Below are 27,512 nucleotides of genomic sequence, written 5' to 3'. Positions count from 1 at the left end.
TTAGCTCATCATTCGTATTGAACGTTACTTTATTGTATACTATCTATAAAGATTATGAAATTATATTTTATTTAAGTTAAGAATTTATTGAAAATAATAATGTACCTCTACAAAACGACAAGATAAGATTGCTCTTTTGAAATTTTATTTATGAGATTAGATTGAATATTACTAATGAAACATTAAATTTAGTTAGGTATAAGATTTCCCCACTAATTATAAGGACAAAAGTTAGATTATGTTGCGATCCACTAAGATAATGATTTTGAATATTCTATAAAAATTATAGTAAAATCAAGTTCATTAATGCACTTACCAAATTAAGTACAAAATATTTATTTATTACCTTTTTCTTTTTTACTATTTGCATTATCCAACTCCATAATGTAAATCATTGTTGTGTTGTCACTATTATGGAAAGTCAATTCCTTCTTAATTAATATTTCTTTTACTTAATTGTTTTTGTCAAACCATGCAAGCGTTTTATTAATTAAGAGTGAAGAAACTGTCAATTGAATTGTAACCATTCAACAACCATTAATTAAAATTATATAATCATCAATTAGAATACCGACATCATTACTTTTCACCTAAATTATGTTTGAAAATTATCTCCTGTTCTTTTTATCGATGTTTAATACCTATATTAAAGGTTGACTTAATCGAATTCACATTGCGTAGGATTTGCACACTCTCCTAAAAAAAATTATATTCAAAATTCGAACTCAAGACATCTGATTACGAAAAAAGCAATCATATAACACACAAAATTGATTAAAAAAAATTAATTGCCCTATCACATAAATGTAGATAAGGTTATTCTCTTATCGTTCATTGACCACATTTGTATTATCACAATTATTATAAAAATATTTCCATTGAAAAAATCAACTTAACATGAGAAAAAAAAAAGGATAAGGTACTGTCGGTGATTGAAACAACTCTGGACATGTGTCATGGATAAAATTTTCTATTGAATAATTTATTAGTTTATCCTTCCAAATATTTTTATATTTTAATTAAAAAATGAATATCACGTGGTTTATTACATTTAGGTTAGGTGGCCCTATAAAAAAACAATCGTGAGAGTTGTAGGGCTGGTGGGGTTGGTTTGATAGAACAATTTGATTAAAATATTACTCCTCCATTATTTTTAATTTGATACAAGAAAAATATTATTGTGGAAAAAATTATTTTACGACGAATATTTAGAGGCGAATTCAAAATTTTAAAATAACGTGTGCACTATTACATATTCATGTGACCCATTTTCTTATGCATAAATTTGCCACTATTTACATCCGATCAATCATGTAATACAAGAATTTTTTATACACAAATTTTGACATTAATTGTGATTATATATATATATATGTTCTTACTTTTATCTTAAATCAACTAAGGTTAATTAAAATGATTGATAGAGTGTGAGCAACATTTTAAAACTTCCCTATATTCTTTAAAAATTAATATCTTATAGTATATTTTACTTTTTGTGACACTTTCAAATAAATAACATATTCTTATTTTATTTCTTTTATATATTAATGAGATGATTTAGATACATAACATATTTCATAAAAAGAAATTCTTTCATTCTTAAACCCACCGTGCAATTAGATATTTTTATATAAATTGGGACGGACTGAAGTAGTATTAGTTATAAAAATGCCTATTAAATTTATCATATATATTCTTTAATACACGAAATTTTAGTAGCTTAGTTGGAGAGTTACTTAAATTTCCACCTTTGTTGTGAGGATTCGATTCTCCGCATTATGATCCCTTCCCAGTTCCCCATCTCCCTTTCCCCCGGCCACCACAATTTTAAAATAATACTATATATTTTTCAATACTTCAATATTTGGAACAATAAAAGTAAATTTCAGAAAAAGAAAGGCATTCTTAATAGTTGTATTGACTAATAATTTGAAATATATATATATTTTAATATATGGGACCTCTTTTATATGAAAGAGACCGCCCAAAGTTGATGGTGAAATATGGGGTGGTGGGCGTGGGGGAATGACGTCGATAAAGACAACCCATGTGTGTCTAGGAATTTTTTTTCCGATTAATTTAAACTCGTATCAAAATTAATTAAAAAAATTTAATTGAATAAATTATTATTTTTTATATATATTTGGATTCGAATCTAAAATCATGAAGTTATACTATTCCTTCTTCCACAACCCTATTTCTATGTTTTATGTAATTTGTTGGAACTTAAAAAAAATAATACATTTTTATAAAGTATTAATCAAGATTCATATGCATCACATCTTAAAAAAATACAAAGTCACAAATGTTTTAGAATACATTACTACTCATTGACCTTAATACTTCATCGAATTCATTGGACGGTGCTTCACTAAGTGTATAATTTTAAGATAAAAAATAAAACGTTTGACATGTAAAATCAATATATTATATATCACATTCTTTCTTATAACCTATAGGAACACGACATTAAGGGAAGACGGAAAAATAAAAATTATTTTCTAAATTCTAAATATAAAAGAAATGATTAACGTTTTCTCTAAAACATATTAAAAGGAAATTGGATAACTATATTTTGGTCTCTAAGTTGTTGATGAATTCTTGTTTTTAGTTTTTGTTATATTTGATTAAACATATTTAATATTATTTAGTTAACAGAAAATGTACATTTTGGTCCTTTTACAAAGAAAATATATCATATCTAGACTATTTTAACACCTATATTATCCTTGAATATGGAATAACCGCACAATTTAGCATAATACATCGATATTAAATTGTTTAATAATTCATTAAATTTGTGAATATTCATTTAGTGATCAGAATTACATATATTAATTAATCGAAGGCCAAATGTACATAATCATAAATTAGAAGGACCAAAATATAAATTATCAATATTGAAGGACTAAATGTACTAAGCCCCCCACCCCACCCCACCTCCACCCCAAAAGGAATGTGTTTCAAAATAACATGAAATATGTGGGGACAAATCTAGGGTGTGGGGTGCGGATTATCGAGAACTCAATAGCTTTTGCATAGCTTGTGTATTCATATTGAGAAATCTATCAAACACATAACAAATACTATTTAATAACAAGATAGTCTCTTGATCTAGTGATAGAAAAAAGAATTTGCTTTTAACTTTGTAATTGCAGTCTTTGATTAGGGTTTAATTTGATTCCTCTTGAGCACATAAAATAAAGTGTTTTGTTTTTTTAAAAAATAATAATAATAATTGGTGAAAATCAATTCACTATAAATCTTGAATCTCCCTCTAAAAATATGAAGACATGCATAAACTAATTTGAACGCCATCAACTTTTAAATCCACTTATAAAAATATGAAAATGAACTAAAGCTAATTTAGACGACATTAAATTTTAAATTTACCTCTCAATAATATAAAAATATGCACAAATTAATTCAAACATCACCGAGAAAAACACAAGGAACAAGAACTAGTTATGTAGTCTTGTTCATAGACATTGGTAGTTACGACTTGCAATGGACTACACCAACCACAAAAAAATAGATATAAAATTAGAATATGCTTTTTATTTATTTTCTGTTTAGTCAATTGTGGTGTATCTTATTTTATATATATATATATATATATATATATATATATTCCAAAATGGCATTGCCTTGGTCCTTGGATGCTTCCTATCACTATTACAACTTTTTATTTACTTTTTTGTTCTTTCTCTATGTGGTCCGTCCGTCCGTCCTTGTTTTTTTCCTAATGAATCATTATCATTTTGATACTAAGGTGCTGCTTTTTCTGGGGTATCATTATAATAAAAATAATAAATAATATACTTTATTTAATTAATTATAATATTATTTATGGACTCGATTATTATATAAGTCGCTAACAGATAAACCTCGAATGTTTTCTTTCACTCATTACTAAGTTATGGTTTTGAATTTGCGAATCAGCCTGTGCTTCTTGGATATTTTTGTATCCATAGACAACAACTTGACAAACCTTTCTCTTTTTATTGAAACATCGTTGGTATTGGTGTTATTCCGTCCTTCAAAAGATGTGTGACCTTATCTTGCTAATTGACCTCTTTTTTGTGTGACTAGAAATGTTCAATGAATACTTTTCAATTGTGTCATCCCCCTTATTTTTTATACTTCCTAAGGTTTCAGTCGTTTTCTACTTGTTAATATATTTACTTTTATTTTTTTCAAGTATTCGTTTGATAGAATTTCTCCATCTCTAATTATAAGATTTGAATTAACTCATTTTTCTTATTTAATTTTACTTGAAACAATAACTAATCTGATGGTTGAGAATATCTTTACATATTTAATTTATTACAGGACTAACAACAATTTATATACCATTCAAGTTATGGTTTTTAAATATATATAATTTTTTTGATGAATAAAGTAATTTTTTGAGATAATAACTATTAATCGAATAATTTTAAAAAAAAAATAAACTCTCAATATCACTAAGCACATGCACTAACTTTTTATGATCAATAAATTCACTCTTTTTTTTCAACTGCAAATTGATTTTAACTCAATCATTGTTATGTAGTCAGCTTTACATTATTTTTTCTAGTTTTTTATTTACCACAATATAATTGCATAAAACGTGACAAAAAGATGACCACTATTTTACTGTCAAAAAACAAAAACACCGCGTATTACCTTTTCATTTCTCTTTTGTCGTTTCACTTATTTAAATGACATAACTTTTTTCTTAATAAAATTGTGTGTAGTCAATATACTATCTTTCGCGATAATAATAAGTAAATTTCACGAGTAAAAATCTGAAAAAAAAATCATAAATTTTATTCTTATCTTTGTGGATAATAGATTCACATAAAATAGAATGGGGCTAGGGAGTACATAAGTTAAAACTGTAGTCAGCAGAAATACTTAAATAAAAATGTTTTTGCACAATATTTTTTTTTCTAAACAAAAAAGACCTGAGATGGAGAAATAAAAATATTATATTAAAAGATTAAAATAAAATAAATGGAGAGATTTTCAACGGAATTTTCCCGTTACGTATTTGATTTAAGTCCAAATAAGTGTTCATATAATTCCAACCAAAAGGTCCTCATCCTTTGCAAGAGTTGATATTTTGGACTTTCTTTTCACCGTCGTTAAGAACAAATAAATAATTCAATACACAAAGCATCTCACGTTAACAGAGTCTAAAAAAGATCACATCCTACGAAGAAATAAAAAACAAACAAACACGTTATTCACATTTGTGCAAAAGTTGTATTATAAGCCAAATCATTTGCATTTGTCCTTTTGAAAACAGAATCAACCGTTAAATCCATCACTCTTTTTTCTGCATTATTGATTGGCTTAGGTAAGAATCTAAAAAAATTAGGTTAGGTATGGAATTTAGGTGTATTTATTAAGTTTTGGTAACCAAAAAGTGTATGAATATAGATAGTTTGAATTAAAATAACTGCACCTAATGTTATAAAGGTGTATTCACCGTAAAAATTTATCCGCATCAGATATTTACTACAAATACGTGATATGTGTTTAACACAACTATTACTTGACCATAATCAAATACTCCTATATTTTCACTTCATGCAATCAAACTTGAAACTAAATGGCAACACAAAAAAGAGAGCACAAGAATACTAGCAAAACTAATATAAGTAAATCAGTCAGAAACAAGAGGCTCATATCATTCAAGTTTTTCAAAACTGGCAATCTTTCCAGTAACGATTAATCGTTAACGAAAATACTGTGCCTCTGCTTCATTAGTTTCCTGGCACACAGGACTAGCTATGCTAACCAACTTCCTGGAGTTATTTATCAGCTGAGATGACAGAAGCACAAGAAAAGAACAATTTATCGAAAACTATGCTACACCAGAAGTTCTTCAGAAAAAGCTAGAGTAAGTATTTCAGAGCTGTATCTTGAATCCCCAATTCAACAAGCGGAAAGCATCATCAGCAAAATATGCAGATTAGTGCTACTTCCCGAAGTTAACAAGTGCTCCACCGAAGTCCTGAATGCACAAGTGTGGTGGTTTAGAAGGAAAGTGGAAAAAGTTTACCAAAAGAAAAGAGCAAATAGATAGTATTTGCTCACCTCTTTATGAAAATCAAGAGTCCGGAACTTCAACTCATCAACCTGAGAACCTTCATGTCAAGAAATAAAGGAATTCTTTTCACCAATGCGAAGCAATACTGTTTCAATAACCAGAAATGGGAACTTGATTGAACCACATACAACAGAGGTATACATGAGGGAAGAGGGACGTTCAAATTAATCACTATCACAGTTTATAACAAATTCAGATTTGGTTTGTTGTTCATCTTTCATCTAAATTCTAATTTTCGGTTTCAACATGTTTGGGCAACTGATGTATATCCAAGATTGTGAAGACAACATTATTTTATTATTTATTCCTCCATTTCAATTTGTTTGTTTGGTTTTGATTTGAACGTACCAAAATGTTCTTTAATCTTGTGGCCTTAAAACAAGTTATGTGGAAAGTTAGAATCAAAGAGTTGCCAAAAAAAAGAAAGAGACATTTTTTTAAACGGATTGAAAAGGAAAGTAAGACAAACAAATAACAGAGGGAGTTGTCAACTGGAACTTCATCTAGATACCCTTGTGTCCTCTCTCGTTCACTTCTTCCTACGAGACTGTCTTTTTAAACAGTCGTTTTTTTTCCTCCTATGATTAGGGTAAAGCACCAACTTATAATCTGAAGTTCCGAACATTTAGAAAACTACCTCTTAATTTTTTGTACAAGGAGATGATAAAAGGAAACTCCAAGTCTTCAAGCTGACTGGAGAAGATTGAACACTGCTCTCTTCTCGGGCATGCTTGGAATGGCTCCCTTCACTTGAACACATAGAGAAGCTGCTGCAGCTGTAAATGCACAAGCCTTTATTAGATAGGAAACTACAACAACATAACCAAAATGATCCCACGAGTGGGATCTGGAGAGAGGGTAAGATGTACGCAAACCTCATCCCTACCTTTGTGGGATAGAGAGGTTGTCTCCGATAGACCCTCAGCTAAAGAAAAAATCTTAACGAAACATGTTTGAAGAAAAAATATAAGACTAAAGAAGCTGAAACAAAAATTGGGAGAAAGCACCAGCATGCTTACCAGCAAATCTCAAACATTCCTCTTTAGAATTACCCTCCACTAGGGCCACTGCAAAAGCAGCTGTAAAAGTGTCACCAGCTCCTGTTGTATCAATGACTTTTGCAGCTTTAATAATGGGTTGCCGCAAGGGTTCCTCTCCTTTGGTGAAAAGAGCAGATCCATTGGCCCCAAGCTTAACAAGGACCTGGTTAACTCCCTGGGAAACAAAAGAGCATGGAAACATCATTCCACAAAATCAAATTGACATAATTACAAATTTACAGATAACTATTGTAATTTGTGACACCCCAAACATTGAGCAAGAAATCAGGAAACGTAGCTAAATCTAACAAGGAATGTCCTACTAGGTCGGTGGACCAAACCAGAGCCCCACAAACAACAAAGCATTAAGCCATCACATTTATAAGGAGAAGCAAAAGCCATCACCAGACATTTATGACTCACCAAGAAAAAGTCTATCAGGACCTCTACATTTTGCAAAATCAATAAGGGCAGGTAACTATAACACATCAAAAGGGACTGTTAGATTCAGACCCCAAAAATGTAACTCGGATAGTTATTTTGGGTCACGGATAAAGTCTAAATCAAGTGAAATGCTGCAAGATATATGTCCTGAATTTAGGATGCAAACTTTAGGAAAAATGAATAAACAGGTACGTGAAAAACAGACCAGGTCATAGCACTGCTCCACTGCATTGCTGATTTGTTCGAAATTTCCAGTTGGCATTTTTGTTATGCGAGCCAGCTCAGTTTCATTTGGGCTGAAAATCTCAACACAACAAAGAAGTTCTAGAGGGATTGGAGAATCCGCTCCACCAGCATCTAGAATAACTGGAACACCTGCATTCCTGGCAGCCTGAAGATACCAAGATGTTTAAAGACGCATATCAGCCAAAGACACTTGACATCTTCATGACACTTGTGGGCACACACACACACACTCACGAAAACACACACACAAATATACTTCCTTCATTTCAATAAATGACGATGATTGATTAGACATGGAGCTCAAGATAGTAATTGCCTTGTGTATTATTTTAGTAGTCAAAGAAATATTGAAACTGTTTTTTGAAAGTTAGTTTGATAAAGAAAATATCACATCAGAGATTGAAATTTAAACAGCTAAAGCCTAAATGAATTTGAATTCGTCACAGTAGTATGAAGTAAGTAATACATCAATGGAATAGTATTTTGGAATGTCAAAATATGAAAAGAGTGTCACAGAAAAATCAATGAAAGTAAGTTCTCTCCAATATTATGTAAAAGAAGGCTATTTCCCTTCTCAGTGCGCGAAACTCACAATTACAACTGGGTAAGCTGATCTGACAGTGACCTTAATCATCCAAGTCAACATTAGAAAAGATATCCAAGGCAAATTTTAGTTTACCACAAGAAAAAGGTAGGTGGGGAAAACACATTATTATGATCTACCTTCTTTTTTGCATCATTTCATGCTTAGTATACTAGCGGAAGACATCTCAGGACCCCCTATTAGTAGACTAGTAACTCACTCGAGTCCCCCCCTTAGAAGCATCTTATTGTATAGGGCCCCTTATCCCTGCTTCTTTCAGTAACGACTCCCTAATTGATCACCCCCTAAACGCTACTACTGTAAGTAACTACTGTAATGATGCTGGATCAAGCCAGCACAATGCTCCTTGTACTGCTTCACAGTTTAGTTAATAACTTAATATAGTATAATCTCCGGTTTTATCCAAAAAGGAAAATGATCTACCTTTCTTTACTTACGTATGATAACAGTTCCTCAAAAGGAGAACCTTAGTCCCTTAGTTTCAGCAAAAACATAAAAACAAGATAGCTTAAAAGAAATACTGAATAGTGAGAAAATATAAATATAAAGATATGACACGTGTGCCTAACTCAACCCCAAAAGCTAGCACTTGAGGGGAGTACTGCCCAGGTCCATATAAGCAAACCATCCGTCCGTTCACCAACCAATGTGGGGTTGTAACCCATTCTAACACCCCATTCACATCCAGGCCTGATTGAAACGTGGACCAGGTTTCCCAATTTTGATACCGTGTAAAGGCATGACACCCAGGCCTAACTTGATACCATGTAAAGCTATAGCACCCGAGCCTAACTCACATTGTCCAACTACATATTAGCAAACCATCACTCCATTCCCTAACCAATGTGGACAGTAACCCACCCTAACATATTCGATTCTAAGTTTAACAAATCCACACACAAATTGAATTTCGCCTAAATGAATATAGCCATTGAGAAATCAAACACAAAACCGAAAAGCTCAAACCTTTGCAACTTGGATGTTAACAAAATCTGGAATTTCCCTCTGGAGCAACACAATCCCTGCACTTCTCACAATCTCCAAATCCTCATATGACAATTCTTCAGGCCAACAAGACATGTTTGCACCACCAACAATAATAATCGAATTCTCCCCATCAGACTGAAGCATCACCACAGCATTTCCAGTTGGAGCATTAGAAACAGTAGTAAGGTGATCCACACAAACTCCACCACTCTCTAAAGCTTCAGTAATCAATTTCCCATGAGCATCTTCACCAACTTGACCAACAAAAAAAGTTGGATAATCAAGCTTTCCACCACAAACAGCTTGATTAGCCCCTTTTCCACCAGCCAATGTTTGACCTGTTTTGGCTGAAATTGTTTCCCCTTCTTTTGGTAACCTATCAATCTCCACATAGATATCTGCATTAGCTGATCCAACTACAACCAATGGAGGCTTTGATTCTTTCAAGATTGGTTGATTTGTGTTCTCTGAAGCAAAACAAGAGATGGGTTTCACTTTTCTTGATATGGGGATGTTGTTTTTGCCATTAAATTTAACTGGGTGACTGTAAAGATTGAAACTTTCTGGGTTTTTGAGGTTGTTTTGGGCTGTTGGGTGCCAATACTTTGATTGTAAAGGTGTTGTTAGACCTTTCATGTTTTCTACACTATCCCTCTTTTCTTCTTCTTCAAAATTTTGCTTTGGTGTTTGAGTCATTCTTGTTTGAGAGTAATTGATGGAGACGCCACATGTGATAAAACAATATTTTATTGTAGATTACACGTTGGATCCAGGTAAGTGCACAGATAACTTATCCAAATTATTATATAGTCAATTTGTTTAATATTTGGATAAAATTTATAAAAATTACCTAATTATACGAACATTCCTATTATATTTATAGGAAAAACTACTTAATTATTACAAATGCTTTTATTATATTTATTAATTCTTCCTATCATTTGAAATAATTATATATTGTCTCACTAATTAATAATTTTATATCAAATTTAAAGTTAGATACACCCACATATATATGTATTTTTGCTATTAGATATACTCTGAAATACAATCCATATGGAAAGAGGCGACTAAATGAGGAGATATGAAAGAGATGAGTGAGATATAAAGGAGAACATAGAGAGACAATGTATCTCAAATTCATGCGATTAAGACTAGATACATGTATTAGGAATACAAGCGACAATCCAAGACATTCTGAAAATAAAAATAAACGGGAGAGAGGCGAGAGAGAGAGAGGAGAGAGGCAAGCTAGTGAGAGAGTCAGTATATCCCAAATATATGTGAATCACATTGGGATACAATATATCTTAAATAAATTATAACAAATTTTGACCTCATATACCTAAGATACATGTATTAATATACGTAAGATATATGTACCTGAGATCAAAATCTGACGCAATTGGTAATTTTGAAAACACATGAGAGGACACATAATTAGACGCTAAATTAATGAAATTTGTGTTATTTTCTCTTAATTTCAACCAATAGCTAATATGTACTAATAAGGACAATAAAGTATCTAACATTTGTTTAAAACAAAATAATTTAAATTGCAAAAACAATAATTAAAGAGTGGTGCCGCTTAAACACCACCGTACAAAAATGGCTATAACATATAGGAAAAATTACGCATATAAGCAAACATATAATAGTTAATTACTTAACATAGCTATAGTTTGCCTTAATTACAAGTTGCGGTCTATTTTTAGCTATAATTACGCAACTCAGCTTTTTAGTTTTGTATAATTCGCACGTTTGTATAATTCAGAATTTGTATAATATAATTTGTATAACTTTTGTATAATTTCATAATTTGTATAACTGTTTACACTTCTAATGTTTGTAATTGTATAAATTTGTTATTTCGAGTTTATACAAAAATAACTGAATTATACAAACCTGCGAATTTATACAAACGAGATAGCTTAAATTATAGCTACAATACATAAATATGTAAACTATAGTTATGGAGCATAATTAAGTTTATTATAGTAGCTATTTGTGAAAGTTCCTCTAACGTATAAACCTTTACCGTCAGAGAACTTGAGGCCCAATCATGCAATAGAAGCTTGTGGCCCAGGCCCAGTAGCAATGCAAAGCCCATTAAAATTATTTTCAGTTAACGTGGTTATCTATAAGCCTCAATCTTGGCCAACTGAAAGAACACCATTACTCAAAATAAGGCATATTCAGCTACACTCGACTTCACGATCAAAACCTGGTCATAACCAGTAAGATTTTAGATAGACATACCGTGTCGTAGATAAATAAGTTCTCTTTTAACATATGAACTTTTAAATAAAGTGATCACGCATAATTATGTCTTCATTTTAAACCGACATAACTTATACTTTTCTTTTCAATAAACTAAAGTAGATATAGCTAATCAAAATTAATATCTCAGATTGTAATAACTAGTATAAGTTATCCTAATTTCAAAGTTATGCAAAGCGAAATTATTGGCATGGTAGAAGGGATCATGCTTGCACTAACATAATCCTTTCTCTTTTTAAATGTTAAATTTCGTGAAGTATCGTGCTCCACTTATCTAATTGAAAACGTAGAATAAAATACTTATTCTCGATAGTTACTTTGTTCAACTATTGTCATTATACAAAACAAAAATCACAAAAAATTACTATCTCGAAGTAGTTAAGAAGAACATGGAGAAACAAAAACTACCTATATGAAAAACTCGGTATATATTTATATTTTGTAATTTAAATACACAGATCATACAAATTTAATTCTCATATTACATCCTGTTATATATCTACGGTGGATAGGAAAGGACAAGTCAACCGCTTTAACGGTTTAAGATGATAAAACCACCATCTTTCCATGGACTTGCGAAGCATGGGAAAATATTCTCTATGAATACTAGAAAATGCCAGCATTTTCATATTCAAGAATCAATTTTAGCGTATGTCCATGGCTTCTTGGACCATACCAATCTCCTCTTTCAGCTCAGCATTGAATTTTTCATCAAAACCCCAATTGGGATTCAACAGCAAGCCATTGTCTTGCCTAACTTTTGGAGGAATCAAAAACAGAATCTCAGTCTCAATTCGTGCAATGGGCTCCTCAGCTTCTTCTTCGAAACCCGATAGTGCTCAAGGTCTCTTTTTTCTCTCTTATAGTATAATTTGTAAGAATAGAGAATCACTTTTCCATTTTTGTTTGAATGCCCCAATTTATTGCCTTTCAGACTCCGCTCATGAGATTACCCTGAATATGTTGTTGTTGTTGTTAGTTTATAGGTTTTGGATTCTAGAATGTTGATAAGTTACTTATATACATATTAAGTGGGTTTTTTTCAATATAAATACGGGTTTGAGCTAAAGCTATTGGATTCTGTCAAACGTGTAGGAGAAGTGGTAGCTTTGCTTACACTGTAGTAAAAGTTAGAATATGAAAGAACTTTAAAGGTTCAGTCTTTAGTTTTTATGTTCTGAGCTTGTTGTGTCTCTTACAAATTTTGTACCAAGTTATTATGGAGATTGATTGAATTACCTGTACTTTGTGCTGGTGGGAAGTAGCAGCTACTGTTGTGGAATAGTCAAGAACCAGTATAAAAGAATTTTGGGAACTGGGAATTTGGCTCAAGAAAGCAGTTGAAATGCCACAAGAACATGAAAATTTTCAAAATGTATGTAGAGTTAGATATCGGTGGGGATGTGGTTATGTGCCATCTTGTGCAATCATCACTTCGTGAGCTAGCTTTTGGGGTTGAATTATGCCTAGAGTCCGTATTCGTATCAATGTGACAATGTACAATTTGATTTTACTAAGATAAGATTATTAGACTGCTGAGGTTGATTGTATTTTTGTGAAGTAGTCTCAAAATGGTTTGGCATAAATTTAAGCTTTGTGAAGCATATTTGTCTATTCATCTTATGAGATGTTGCTGAAATTGTTAAAGTATGGAGCTTTCGGAGATGTGATTCATCTTACCATGACATAAAAAATGAACATCATTGTGCAGGGGCCAGTAAAATGGATTATAGCTCTGTAAGCGATGAGGAGTGGAAGAAGAAGTTAACAAATGAACAATTTTACATTACACGGCAAAAGGGTACAGAACGGGCATTCACTGGGTATGATCTTTTTCTATTCATCTTTTCCTTTTATGCTGTAGTGGATCTTTTGTCTTTTGATTGTCAGTAGAATTCAATAATAATAGGATGCTCTCTCAAGGAAGCATCGGTATTTGAATATTGGCAAGTAATACTCTGATGCTTACCGTTGTATTGTTTATTGGTCAAATGTTAGCATTTATATTTGAGGAGGATAAGTCTGGTTGATTTAGGAATTGATTTTAGAAGAAAAGGTTGACGACTTGGTTTATGTAGGTGTAATTTTGCAGCGATTTTTTTTGTGAGGGTTCCATTTATAAACCCAACGATTTAGGGGAAACAGTAGACTTCTAACACCAAAACGGAAAAAGGAGAAGTATTTAGAGGGAATGTGTATATCTGGTCCTGATCAGATATTTAAAATTTCTACAACAATCTTGGCATTCCAGTTTCAGCTACCTGCGACAACTATTGTCTTTTACACCGACTCTAGAATCTTCACAACTCTTATTGTCTTGCGATAATCTGTGTTTAATACTGGACCACGAAACATACTTAATTTTGCTCTCTTTTTCCTCTTGCTTGTTATTTACACGTTTCGGGGAGAGGAAGACAAGGGAGGGAGTCGGCATATTGAGTTATGTGTTTCGTAGATCTTCCTTGAAGCAGGAATCAGGAACTTGATTATCTCTTATAGTCTATGCTAATTTTGAGAATCTTGCCCAAAGTGACCTCAACAACGAGTTCAGAATAGAATTCAACTCTCAATGCCCAGTGATCATTGACAGAGACATGATGTGGTTAACTGGAACGTCTAATATTATGTGTGCAAATAACTGAACAAGTTTCTTATTTAATCAAATTGTAGTCCATATTTTATATTTAAGGATATACCATGATTGCACCACTTATGTAGTAGATGCAATTTCATCGACTTCTTAGTGCCCTTCCATTGGGATGGTAAATATGGTGCTATAAATTTTTCGTCGCTGCCTGTTTTACTGATCTCTTCATTGTTCTTGTTTCCAGAGAGTACTGGAACAGTAAGACCCCTGGAACATATCACTGCATTTGCTGCGACACTCCTTTATTTGAGTATGTATTCTCCTTATATTTGATTATTACTCAACCATTCTTAATACTTTTGGCATGTGAAACCTGAAATTAGATATTGCTTGTTGCAGATCTTCTACCAAATTTGATAGTGGAACCGGGTGGCCATCGTACTACCAGCCTATAGACAACAATGTGAAGTCAAAGATGGACTTGTCTATCATTTTCATGCCTCGTCAAGAAGTTTTATGTGCAGCTTGCGATGCTCATCTTGGGCATGTATTTGATGATGGCCCTCCGCCTACTGGAAAGCGTTACTGCATCAATAGGTACTTTACTTTACTTCCTTTAATACAGTCTATGCTCATTCTCAGTTGCTCTGAATTTTTTCATTAGCATTTCTGTGAGATTGAAACCTAGCTTATTCGTGCAGCGCTTCCCTGAAATTGAAGCCAAAGTAGAAATGTGCTGCGTAGAATACCAAAGGTTATCGATTTCACGAGAAATTCAAGATATCAAGCTGCAGAATTATTCATATGCAGGAATAATGTTGCTTCTAAAGTTTCAATCAAACTTGAGAGTTTCTTCTGTGTGATGTGTTAAAGTTCATATGTTCACATATACATAATATATAAGTTGGTCAAATGTACTCATTTTTAGCTTACTCTACGTAGATATCTTACATGTTCATACTCTGCGTACATTCTATCCACCTCAGATCCCATTTCGTGAGACTACATTTGGTATGTTGTTGTATGTTCATACTTTTATTGGCACTTGTATATTTGGGGAAAAGTTATCTTGTGATTGTTCATTCGATGCTGTAACAATGTAACAATTATGTGATCACTTATGTACCCACAATTTCTTTAGCTTTATAGTAAACTAGTAAAATTATCTGCGCTTCGCACGGGAATTTAATATCACGAAATTTATAAAATTACTTAAAATCTATTAGTCATTAAAATTAAACACTATATTATCTTACATAGAAGATTACGTGGTAACAAACATTAATAATGTAAATGAAAATGAAAATGATAACATTTTATCATTTATTCTTAATAACATAAGCATAAATTAATGATTGTAAAAATACATACCAGGATCTGTAACATAAGCAATGGTGTTAGTGAGTTACTCAACAGTAGCAAAGTACACAAATATTTAATTGTGAAGAAGAAGAAGAAGTTCAAAATTTTCGTTGTTTAAAAATGAGAGGAAATCCCTCTATTTATAGACAACAAAGGGTAGTGGGAACAAATGTTTATTGTGCCTTATCGAAAAGGTTACAACTATTTGGAAAAGGTGCAACCCTTCAAAAAAGGCATAACCTTTCATAAAAGTCACAACTTTTCATGAAAGTCGCAACTCTTTATTAAGTCGCAACTTTTCATAAAAGTCACAATTTTCATAAAAATCGCAACTTTTCATAAAAGTGGCAACTCTTCATTAAAGCCGCAATTGTTCATTAAAGTCGCAACTTTTCATAAAAGTCACAATATTTAATGAAAGGGGAGGACTAGTTTTATAAATAAATAAATTATAAGGGAATTTTGGTTTGTGGTGGCGCCACGTAGGTGAGTATAGGGTTCTCTTTTATATATATATATGACTATTCGTAAAGTCTTTATTATGAAATGCTTTTCGATTTTCAAGTTTCAACATTCTTTGTACCAAAAACCTTAACATTTTCAAAATGTAAATACTATTCCTTGCGTCCATATTTAACTTGACACATCTTTTAATAAGCAACAAATAAAATAATTATTTTACTATATCACCTCTAATTATTATAAATCATCTTACTCATTAGGAAATGAATTAAAAATAATGATTACTTAATAATAAAGGTAAAATGAGTATAAACGATAAATTATCTATTAGCTTTCCAAACAAAACAAATAAATATAAACATCTAATTTTTTGTATCTTTAACAATTAAAAATGAACGGAGGCTAAAAAAAAAGAAATTATGAAATTGGAGGATTTTTTTTGAAAAAAAAGAAGATTTTAGCTTTGACTTCCACTTTGAAAAAAAAATCAATCTTCTTTGAAATCCTACATGTCACATCCTTATTGGTCACCATTCAAATATACATAAGTCCGCGATACAGAGGATTATAGCCAAATACTTCAATATGGGGGGAACTGTAAAGACTAGAACCTGAACTGCCGATGACACTACCAAACCGTTAATTAACAGCCGTCAAGAAAAACCGACGCAGCCATTGCCGCCGTTGAGTCACAAAGATTAAAGATCGTTTTTTTCTGGGATTTTGTGCTTGTGGGTGTTTTCTTTTTTGATTTTTTTTGAGAAAGGGGTTCTATGGGTGTTCAAGATTATAGCTTTTTGAGAGATCTTCAAGTGGAATTCAAAGATTATGAAGTTACAAATAAGTTCTCTTTGTGTTTCTGGTTATACTTGAATGAACCCTCAACTTTACCCTCTACAATCCTTTACCAGGTTTTCCTTTTTTTTTTTGCTCACTGAAAAAAATGCAGTTTTTTCAGTTCTTTTTGAGAAGTTATGTGTATCAGTTTTGTGTATTTGCTGCTTCATTTTGTCTAACTAGTTAGTGTATGACTGTTGTTCGTGTTGGGAATGAGATGGGGTTTTGGGGTATTCCTTTGGTTTAACATTCTTATGGCGGTTACTTTCTTTTTGCTGATTTAGGTTATACTCTTGTGGAAAGATTTTTAGAATGCTTTGTCATGCTTTCTTTACCTCTTTTATATGCTTTTCCTTGAGCTGGGGTCTGTGGTAAACAGCCTCTCTACCTTCCGAGGTAGGGGTGAGGTGTACGTACACTCTTTCCTCTATAGACCTCACTTGTGGGATTATACCGAATATGTTGTTGTTGTTGTCTTGTGGAAAGATTTTTACTTTATAGCTTGTCCGTGATTTAGGAACTGGCGAGTTGCAAATTGTTTCTTCAGGCTAATGTGAATTGTTCATGCTCTTCTGTTTTTTGCTTTTATGGATATGTTTTTCTTATTAATTGTGCTGATACCCTCCTAAGTTCAGTTTGTTTGGTAGGTTTGCAACTTAGCAAAGTCTTTTTTTAGTTTTTATGTTGTGTTCTGGATTCCCTTACTGTCTTTATTTAAGCCTATACTCTTATCTCATTATTACTTTGTGTGCCTGCATTAGCTCTTGATTTTTGGTAATTGAATCTGTGACCACTTATAGCTGTCTGCAAATCATGTTTTTCTACTAAAGAACGGATTTTTTGAGAGTTGCAACTATTTCACGATAAAGACATAAACCTAGCCATACCTCGTATTATCAAGGAAGAGGCTTTTGAATTTTTATGATCACTTCATTGAATATGTTGTGCAAGAAATAATTGTCCTTTGCACCATTTGCCTTTGATATGGTTGATAATGCTTGCCAATTATGCAGGAGCATCCAGATGTCACATCCCATGCTCCTTTCCTGTTACTTGATGAGAGGAAGAAGATTTTACTTTTCCCTTCACTAATTTCAAGCCATTCAAATATTACTTCCTGGAGAGAAGTTGCACATGCAATTTCTGAATGTGAATTTCCTACCAAGAAATGGGTTCATGTTGGATGTGAGGTAAATAACTTGGACTCGCCCTAGTTCCTGTAATTACATTCTTAGCACTTGATGTGTGTTTTGCAATTTATATACTCTTACCCTTGTTGTGTTACTACTTTCTCACTCCACCATGCCCATTGTTACCTTCTACAGTTAATTTTTTTGCTCATTGTCACTATATTAGATATATTGATTTTGTCGTTACGTTTTCTCTGGAAAAGCAAATTTTAACACAAGAGTACGGAAACTAAAAGACTGGCCTACACCTAGTCGCTTTTCACTTTGTCAAGTGAAGTCTTTCTGCCCCAAAAGTTAGCAAAGCCGGATTGATGTGAAACTCATTATCCAATAGCTCCATGAGTCATCTGCTTCACTGGTTTCCATCCAACATACTAGACTAGTGACATCAGTATGCTTGTTCTGACAGCACAAACTAGACCAGAATTAGTATAATTACTGGTGTGACATGATGTGTAAGAAAAAATTGAATGTAATGCACAAACGAGATCTTATAAGATGTTCCTTGATATGGAACAAAGGTAATACACTAATTGAATCATCATCTAAATCTATCACCTGTCCAAAGATCTCGTAAGGTTGTTATCTGCTCTTCTCTGACAGCCAGATTCTTGGTGACTGTCTTGTTTCATGGCTGTTTAAGCAACACTTATTAGTGGAGTATTTCAGGTCACACAAGATCTTTTGCACCTCTACTTTGATGGGAAGATTGTAGGTGAGAAGTGTTTGACTTCCTCACTCAGTAATGATATGGGATCAGACAATTCTAGAATATCTTTGACTTGCATTAGTGGAAAGGATTCTCAGCTGGATGGTTATGTGCACAGTTCAGAGCTCTTTCCTATACTATCAACTATAGAAAATCACTATGTTAAGGTAAGCAGAATTGTCATTAATTTTACGAATATTGTCTCTACTCATGTATTTACTAGTTTCTGCTATGTGAACCTATCAGGACCCTCCAGTACAACTATCTATTGATAGTTCAAGCGCCTATGAAATTGAAGAAGACAGTGATGGTGTTTGGAGCATTGTTGGTGGAAAGGTAAAAAATATATACTGCTTCGAAATATATTGGGAGAAATATCCAGTGGCTCTGGAAACAGACCAAATCTTGACAAATTATTTGGACACAAATCAGTATAGTAAGAAACATTATAAAAAATTGATCCATGCTTCCCCGTACGAACTTCTAGCTCTGTATTGTGAATAATCTTCCCAAGATCGAGTACTGTTACTTTAGAATGTGTTGAACATCTGCGTTACTCCTCAATTTTTTCATGCATCTTCTATTTAAAGTTGATTTTTAAGTGATGGGATCAAATCTAGGCGGTGAAAGCTTGCTACATTACATCAAATCCACATGACTCGAAGTCCTTGATAGACATCCGAATGTCATTGACAACCTTTGAATATTTAAGATTAGCAATGGTTTACTTTTGATATTTTACCAGCAATAAAGGCATACTTCAGAATTTCTTGTAAAACTAATTCTTCTCGTTTCTCCTCATTTGTTCCGCAAAAGGTGAAAAGTGTGGGTTTTGCGAGTTTTTTGCAAATATTTTCTGTAGATTTGCTTATTGTCCAAACAGCAAAGTCCTTCAGAAATAACAGCAGCAGAAGTAGGTTGAACTATGGAAAAAATTGCAAAAATTCCGCATTTCTTTTGTGGAACATGAGGCAGAGAAACAGCAGAACTAGCATTGCGAAACTGCTAATCTTAAAAGTTAAATCTTCAAGGGTTGTCAATGAAGATGACATCTCTCTAGAACTTGGGGGATTGTGGACCTGTATTGCCATGCAATATGTCATATAACTTTGCATTATATTGAGAGTGACTTTGTAATTTTGTGAGCTGTTGCACAGTGACATGTACAATTGTTGGTAAAGCTCATTATCTGCTCATCCGTTTTTCCTAATGTTTTATCGTTTCTATTTCACGAGGGACTATTTGACTAGGCAGAAAAATAGTTATCCTCGAAATGGGCATTTATGCCTATTTGATTAGGCATTTCTTCTTATCTGCATTTATTAAAGTGAGACTGATCCAAGCACACTATCCTTCAAAGGTAATTAGTGTGCTGGTTGAAGTAGGGGTGAGAAGGCACAGAGAGAGAGAGAGAGAGAGAATATTCTGAGATGAACATGGTGAAAAGCTGTCGGTTGTAAAATTGATGCTCTCATAAAGATTAAAATATCAAGAGGGAGTTTGCTGAAGCATTTATGTCTTTATGTTATCTGATACGAGTTTTTTTACTCCTCTAACTATATATTTAAAGCAGGCCTCCTGTCGGAGAAACTTTGATATAGATGTAACACTGATGGATAACTTTAGCCGCCCCATGACTGAAGAAGCGGAGGTTTGTCATTTATTGTCTATATAAAAAAATTAAGTGAAGTCTGTAAGTTGCTGCAACTGTTCTTAAGCATATATGTTATGCTTTCAAAGGTTGTTGCTTCGCTTGTGTACTCTGATGATAATACACCGGTTGAGAAGCCAGTTGATGCTGATGCAGCCCTTCTTACAAGTTATGATGGAATTGAATATGCTTCTTCTGATAGACCAAGCAAAGTAATTAGTGGACGTGCTTCCTTTAAGCTCAAGATATCTCAGGTACTGGATAGTTGTATCTCTTCTTTTAATACCTGCAAGACCAAGTGGACAGAAGTGTTTGTTGATTGCAATCTTGAATTAGAGAATACTTGCTTTGGAGAAGGTATATTTATTAACAGAATCTCTACTTGCAAAGAAGATATGTGATTAACGAGGCAAATACTGTCAGTGCTTGTTCCTTTTACCATTGAGTTATTTTACATGATCATAGATGTTGCTTTGACATTGAATTCTGCCAATCTGTGCCACCAGAGTTAGAATGATAATATTCTACGCGATGAGCACCTCAATATGGATATATTATGCCTCACAAAAATCATCCTAGTTTATAATCTGTGAACTTGACTACTTGTGGACCGTTTTATGTAGCTGGTCAAACGTAAAGACCATTACAACATTAAGTAGAGTGCATTGTTGTAGTTCACTTATACCTGGAAATTGACGAGAGTTATGCTTGGAGACAAATAAACATACTAATGCTATCTGATTACTTAGATAATGCTTCTTTCTATTAAATCCAATTGATCTTTTGTCTCAATTGCAGCTTTCATCCAAGTGCGATAACAGGCTGTTTCGCATTAGGTTTGACAGTCCAAAACTGGGTAAATATCCTTTCCTTGAGGTATTTTCCAGACCAATACGGTGTATTTCTCGGAATCGCAGCACGCGGGCGACCTCTCTAATGTTGAGGAAATCATCTTTGGGGATCCATTTGCTAAATGGATCTCAATCTCCTGTGTTGGACGATGGATCTTCTGACCGGCCCTGTATTGTACGTGAAGCAAAACAAAGTCCATCATCAAAACGGGTCAAATTAGGACAAGAGAAACTATGTGCAAATTTTAAGGATGATTTTGTGCTGAAGCAAGCTAATGGTGGTTCAAGATCTCATTCCTGGACCTCTGAGGTATTTTTAACATCTGCCTCGTCCTATTATTTTTGTAGCAGGTCGTGATAGATATGGTAGTGACACTATTGCTTAGATCACGTAACTAAGAGTATATGTTTATGAATGCTGCACCTTGTATAACTACCTTTTTTACAAAAAAATTCAAATTTCCAGCTTTATTGATATAAAAGGGAAAAACAATTACATCACTCGTTTGGGCCTAGTGCCCAAATCCAAGTTCAAACAAAATGATAAGTAAAATAGGGCCATATAACTACCTTACTTGTTAAGTGGGTGAATAAGGTTGAAAGTATAAGTCATTGCTGGTTTTGAAAATGAAGGTTCTTCTTGTCATCAAGTTTTTGTCCTCAAGTGTTATTAAAAGCCATCGTCTCTTAAGTGATGAAGCAATGTGAAACAAGGGGTTGCACAAAGTGGTCCAAATGAGAAATGTTCGGTTTTTTGAATCTTAACTGTGAGGAATTAGATTAACATTGCCAATTTGCCATTATTGTATATTGGATGTTGTCCTTAGTTTCTAGCTGTAATTTGGTTATTACAGTGTCAAATTCATATATGTATGGTGTTTAATAGTTTCTGTAAACCGTGCAATTCATTCATGTACCTTGTTGCTTTTTTGCACTTTCACTTCTAGAAATGCTGGTACTTCTGTTTTTTTCTCTTAATACCATTCCGTCTTCTCAGGAATGTTTTCTAAAACTTCTTATTTGGCGACAAGTTTTTCCTATTATGCATGTCATCATTCAAGGGACTGTGATCTCGAATAATGTTTTTTACTACCTGCATTTCTCTTCAATAATTATTGCTGGTGCGCGATCATCATCATGATTTTTCTTCTTTTCATTGTATCCTATACCATTTTTTGTCCTTAAAATGTTTTCTTGTTGACAACTTCTTATACCCGACCTTATTGTTATCATCACTCTCACTAAACATGCATTGAAAATAGGATAACCATGCACATCAGAACTCTTTGGTGGCAAGACCAGTAAGCCATGGTGGGGCAGAAAATTTCTCCTCTGATTCAGAGAACAGTGAAACTACGAACTCACCCATTTTTGACTTGCCAAGTAACAGAGATCCAATCTCTGATATGGTTGTTTTTAAATACTGTCTCGCTGATCTGAACGAGAGGCGTCTTCTTCTCAAGGAAATGGCAATGACTGCTAAAGAAGAAGAACTTGCAACCTTTGCCGAGAGAGTCTCTTTATTCTCTGGATGTTCACACCACAGGTATATTTTCTTTATATTGTTGCATATTGAGGTATCTTTGAATGGTATATTAACACCATCTAGTTCTTAGGGCCACTTTTGGCATTTATTCCCTTCTTTCAGAGTTATGCTGTTATTTCATTAAAGTTCTGAAAGAACGGAATATGTATAGAGCATATGCATGCGCAAGCAAAAAAACATTTGCGATTTATCTCATGGCAGAAAATCAGAAGGTTTTTTGTGTGTTATGGTTTATGTTATTTTCCTTTATATTTGTCCCCTGAGGCCCTGACTCCTGAGCATTTGAAATCGCTTACTCTTTGGAAGAAAACAAGTAACATATGAAAAAGTAAAAAGATAGGAAATCTGGAAGGGTAATACCAAAATGATATTGGCATCCAATAAGTAAAAGAAATCGTCATAAATGATCTGCTTCTGAGAAAATTAAGTCGTAGAAAAAATGACCAGCACAAGGCATAGCTGTTTTCCTAAGTTTTTTCCTCATTAGTTCATGAGGTTTAGAATCACGTTTTCTTAAATGACTAATATAAAGTAAACGTTATTTCTGAAAAGCAACAAGATTATCTCTAACATCACAAATAGGATCAACTATCAATTTAGGTTGAAAGGATTGCTTATATCATGGTTGAGATAAAAACATGTGCACTTGCAATATGCTTCTAGGGAAAATTTGAACTATTGGAATTAATACATTGATTTTAAATTTATGGATCAGGGTTAGATTGTCACACAGTTCAATATGATATAAACAAAATGTACACGTCTTGGTTTCAATTTTCATTTCATTGTTGTCATCACTATTTAGTGACCTTGTATGCTGTTGTCTGAATCACATTACCTTTTTAGGCATCAAATATCAATTTCAAAGAGGCTGATAGAAGAGGGAATTAACTGTTGGAACTTAATATCCAACGATAACCACCATGTCCTTTGGGAGAATTTGGTGTCCGGGCTTCAAGAGCATTTCCTGAAGATGACATTTGGTCGTATCAGATCTCTAACTCATCAGGTTCTCTTTTTTCTCTCTTAACTGGTAGGAAGTCTGAAAGAATACTTCAAAGAGGGCTATTTAGAAGTTAGTGTGATTACCACATGTTCTCTGAGGTTCCAAATCCACTTACTCACCAAATTCGGAACTATATTCCTTTTTTTAACTTGCAATGTCAATCGCGTTTGGGAGGATTTGGTGGATTTTTTCCACAGAAGACTAGATTAAGTTTAAAGGAAAAGGGAAAGAGAAGCATCCCTTTTTGGCGGAAAGAATAATTATCTGTCATATAAAATTTGTGAATTCTCATTTTTCTATTCCAAAGTCATTTTTTGTTGGCATGTGGTTATTTTGGGCAGCGTGAAAGGCCAATTTGCATATTAAGGGTGTGGCTAATGTGTAGTGGGTGTAAACCTTGGAGACCAGGGTTCAAAATTCCAATAGAAACAAAAAAAACACTAGGTTAGGTAGGGACGTGGGGCAGAATCACCAGTACTTGTGTTGGTGGAAGGTAGCAAGTATCCAGTGGAATAGTTGAGGTGTGTGCAAGTTGGCCTTTTGACAATTCCAAAACTATTTTGACAATATTACAACTCTGAAAATTATTTGCTTCTCTTGCTGATGAATTTGTCCAACTTCCAGGATTTCAACCTCCTGAGGAGAGTCTCTGGTTGTCAAGATCTAGTGTCTCAAGACAACTTTGAAAAGTTGTGGTGTTGGCTGTACCCAGTAGCTTTTACATTGTCACAGCAATGTATTTCTTCATTGTGGGGTTCGACATCACCCATGTGGATCGAAGGGTTCATAACCAAGGAAGAAGCAGAATCTTCACTTAGAAGTCTGGGAGCTCTTCAAGAACCAGGTACTTATATACTGCGGTTTCCTACATCAAGGAGCTGGCCCCACCCTGACGCTGGTAACTTGGTTGTCACTTATGTTGGAAGTGACTATACCATTCACCATAGACTTATGTCCCTCGAGTTCATTTACAGGTAAATGCACTATGTTCTTGTTGTTCTCTTTCTTACTTTTACCTAAATCTGTTGCATTGTAAGATTTTCTATGTGAAAGCAAGTTTGGGAATATGTGAGACATACAGAGTTGATCTCAGCATCACTAAGAGTGTTCTTTTCTATTGTCCATTGTAGTTCTGGGGTCAAGGGAACGACGATAAGGCCAATTCAAGACATGCTGCTTGAACAGCCTGAGCTCAGGCGACTCGGAAGGCAAGATTTCTTACTCTTTTGATCATCCATTTATCCAGCCAACTCTTTTATTCTTCTTTAAGTAATTTTTAGAAATCTTGAAATTGCAGGATTGTGAGAAGCCAGTAGGTCACTCAAGATTTATACTTGTATAGCCATATCAGAGAAATGAAAAAAAGGAAGTGTTCAAAGGAGAAAGAGAAACTAAGAGGGGGGATGGGGTTTTATACTTCGTATATATGAATGTCTGAGCAATTTGTGAATGTAAACGATGTGATAGATTTTTGTAAACTTCCTCCTGCTTGACTGGAAATTGAAAACCTTTTAGTAGGGAAGCGCGTTCATCTGGTGCAATTTCAGATACTAACAGAATGCAATAACATATTCAGTGTAATTCCAACAAAATGCCCTAAAGCAAAAATAACTTTTGAATATTGACACTCTCACTTGTTATGATTTGTTCGTGTGAACAACCCCCAACTACAAAAAAAAAACAATTCAAACTTTATACCTAATTTAATAATTAAACACTCCCAAACGTCAAAAAGATCTGCTTTTTTCCCCCAAAAAAAATGCTTCTTGCTTTTCACAAGATTCATGCGGCAGTTTGGAGCTATATAAATTAAAGAGAGTATTAATAGCATGTTTGACAGGTCAAACATTTTCCAAGAAAATCAATCCTTGTAATGTTGATAATATTCCCAACATCCACATAATTGTAAAACGACAGCTGGTGTCAGCAAATAATATATGTCACATTTCAACCTGCGTGGATTAGGTGTCACGAGTTTGAATTTTATTGTACACAAAAGTCTAGTATATAAGTGGAGAAGAGTTGATTATGCAAATAAAAAGGCCATCATTTAGATTTTGTCCCTAGTTTTAATAGTTGTACAAATATAGCTTTCGGAAAAAAAACATTTCGAACAACGTTAGATTCATGTCTAATGTATACTCATATATTGCTCAACGATACAAGACAAAACATTGGAGTGTAATCTAATGTTACAAAAAACTTAATTTCACTTGAAGAAAAATAGAAGGGCGGACCTAATTCTTCAACTGTAAAACGTCAATATTTTCAACAAAAGTTGGGTATGTATAAGTTTCAAGATTACGTTTACGTATATGTTTTTTATTTAATTAAGTATGTTTTCAACCTAACTCATGGAGGGGACACTAATAACGACAACAAAAAGTACATATATGCATACATGAAAGGTTGGCAGGTCTTTCTGACTTTCCATGAATAGTGAAGTACTAGTAATTATGTTTTGTGAACATATATATCAATGATTGAAATTTTAAAAACAGCCTTATCAGTTAGGGAAAAAGCCCAAAAAATAAATAAATCATATTCACATGAGACTTGTTCATACTGATAATGAGTTCTTTATAAGACTGACAGGTGAGCTAACTTTGGACCCACTATTATTAGATGCTCCTAAAATTGATGTCTTTTAGTAACTTTCATTGAATGATTTTGGTTTGAGAACTATGCATGATATTTCTTTGGTTAAAAAAAACATTTGCTGGGGTACCTTCTTGATGTCTAATTCAAGAAAATGAGCACTTCCTGCAATAAAGTTTCAAGGTGAAATCCTATTCTAACATCTTAAAGCTTGTGTATTTGAAGTACTCTTCTTGATTTTAGTAGCTCTCCGTTTGATCATAGATTTTGAAGATCAAAATTTGAGTTGTTGAAAGTGGTGTTTGGAAAAAAATTTGAACATTTCATGACCAAAACAGATAAATTTTCTAAAACTATTCCCAAAATCTATGGTCAAACACTTAGCTAATTTCTATACTCACACCCAAGCAGCTCCCATATAGCATTTATGTAATTGTATATAGAATTAGTTAAACCGTATGAAGCATGAACAATATTATCGCCTTTTTTCCTGAAGCCTAGCGAATTTTTCTTTTCTTTTCAAAAGATGGTTCTTTTCTTGGACCAATGAGTTGCTTGTTCAATACTGCAGACTGTTATAGGAAGATATTGTTCTGTTGGGACTATCAGTAGCTTTGGTTGTTGAATCTCGTGTAAGTTAAGTTGTGGTTGTATTTTCTGCAAGTGGAATGTAGGCACTTTAGGTTGTGTGTTAAGATTGGCCCTTGAGTGAAAAAACAGAAGGAAGATTGATTGTAGGGACGAAAGTCAGCCTTAGAGATATCCAACAACGCCAAGTGAAAAGGCGTTGCTCAGGAATAACAGTTAAAACCTGCATTTAGTTTAAACAGCTCCTATTCACTAACAATCTGTTGTTCCATTGTGTTTCTTTCTTCTGGTACACCTGATTAACAACATTTTATGTAATTCCACAGTTAAAGCTGGGAGGCCAAAGATTAAGAGTCGTTGAGTATTCAGGTACCTGTTTTTTTACTCAAGCTTTTTGCTCAAATGAACACAATGTTGGTTTCTA

The 27,512-nt window shown here is 33.4% G+C and overlaps 3 protein-coding genes across 3 annotated transcripts; 2 read left to right on the top strand and 1 right to left on the bottom strand.

The window, feature by feature from the left end:
• Positions 1–6,766: 6,766 nt before the first annotated feature.
• LOC125839359 (ribokinase) lies at positions 6,767–10,117 on the bottom strand. Its single transcript, XM_049518350.1, has 4 exons — positions 9,401–10,117; positions 7,790–7,975; positions 7,120–7,315; positions 6,767–6,876 (listed from the first exon to the last, which is right to left on the bottom strand). Exons 1-4 carry the CDS (start codon positions 10,115–10,117, stop codon positions 6,785–6,787), a joined length of 1,191 nt encoding a protein of 396 aa, XP_049374307.1. The 3' UTR covers positions 6,767–6,784.
• Positions 10,118–12,334: 2,217 nt separating this feature from the next.
• Positions 12,335–15,244, top strand: LOC125839364 (peptide methionine sulfoxide reductase B1, chloroplastic). Its single transcript, XM_049518355.1, has 5 exons — positions 12,335–12,545; positions 13,413–13,524; positions 14,533–14,598; positions 14,688–14,885; positions 14,990–15,244. Exons 1-5 carry the CDS (start codon positions 12,353–12,355, stop codon positions 15,015–15,017), a joined length of 597 nt encoding a protein of 198 aa, XP_049374312.1. The 5' UTR covers positions 12,335–12,352; the 3' UTR covers positions 15,018–15,244.
• A 1,476-nt stretch (positions 15,245–16,720) lies between these two features.
• Positions 16,721–25,410, top strand: LOC125839355 (SH2 domain-containing protein A-like). The gene is made up of 12 exons (XM_049518346.1): positions 16,721–17,023; positions 17,963–18,139; positions 18,809–19,015; positions 19,095–19,184; positions 20,422–20,499; positions 20,589–20,753; positions 21,298–21,660; positions 22,613–22,896; positions 23,743–23,905; positions 24,527–24,876; positions 25,033–25,110; positions 25,200–25,410. Exons 1-12 carry the CDS (start codon positions 16,886–16,888, stop codon positions 25,216–25,218), a joined length of 2,112 nt encoding a protein of 703 aa, XP_049374303.1. The 5' UTR covers positions 16,721–16,885; the 3' UTR covers positions 25,219–25,410.
• The last annotated feature ends 2,102 nt before the right edge of the window (positions 25,411–27,512 follow it).

This window comes from Solanum verrucosum, unplaced genomic scaffold (genome assembly GCF_900185275.1).
Source record: "Solanum verrucosum unplaced genomic scaffold, falcon-dt-bn FXZP01000170.1, whole genome shotgun sequence".
NCBI lineage: Eukaryota > Viridiplantae > Streptophyta > Magnoliopsida > Solanales > Solanaceae > Solanum > Solanum verrucosum.
Note: the sequence above shows the minus strand (reverse complement) of the source record. Positions and strands in the feature narration are given on the sequence as shown.

Coding starts and splice junctions, on each gene's coding strand:
- LOC125839355 (XM_049518346.1), top strand. CDS start 16,886: ATGGGTGTTCAAGATTATAGCTTTTTGAGAGATCTTCAAGTGGAATTC. Junction 19,016..19,094: donor TAGAAAATCACTATGTTAAG/GTAAGCAGAATT, acceptor TGAACCTATCAG/GACCCTCCAGTACAACTATC. Junction 20,500..20,588: donor CCATGACTGAAGAAGCGGAG/GTTTGTCATTTA, acceptor ATGCTTTCAAAG/GTTGTTGCTTCGCTTGTGTA.
- LOC125839359 (XM_049518350.1), bottom strand. CDS start 10,117: ATGACTCAAACACCAAAGCAAAATTTTGAAGAAGAAGAAAAGAGGGAT. Junction 7,976..9,400: donor TTAACATCCAAGTTGCAAAG/GTTTGAGCTTTT, acceptor TGGTATCTTCAG/GCTGCCAGGAATGCAGGTGT. Junction 6,877..7,119: donor GGAATGTTTGAGATTTGCTG/GTAAGCATGCTG, acceptor GTGCATTTACAG/CTGCAGCAGCTTCTCTATGT.
- LOC125839364 (XM_049518355.1), top strand. CDS start 12,353: ATGTCCATGGCTTCTTGGACCATACCAATCTCCTCTTTCAGCTCAGCA. Junction 12,546..13,412: donor GAAACCCGATAGTGCTCAAG/GTCTCTTTTTTC, acceptor ATCATTGTGCAG/GGGCCAGTAAAATGGATTAT. Junction 13,525..14,532: donor ACAGAACGGGCATTCACTGG/GTATGATCTTTT, acceptor TCTTGTTTCCAG/AGAGTACTGGAACAGTAAGA.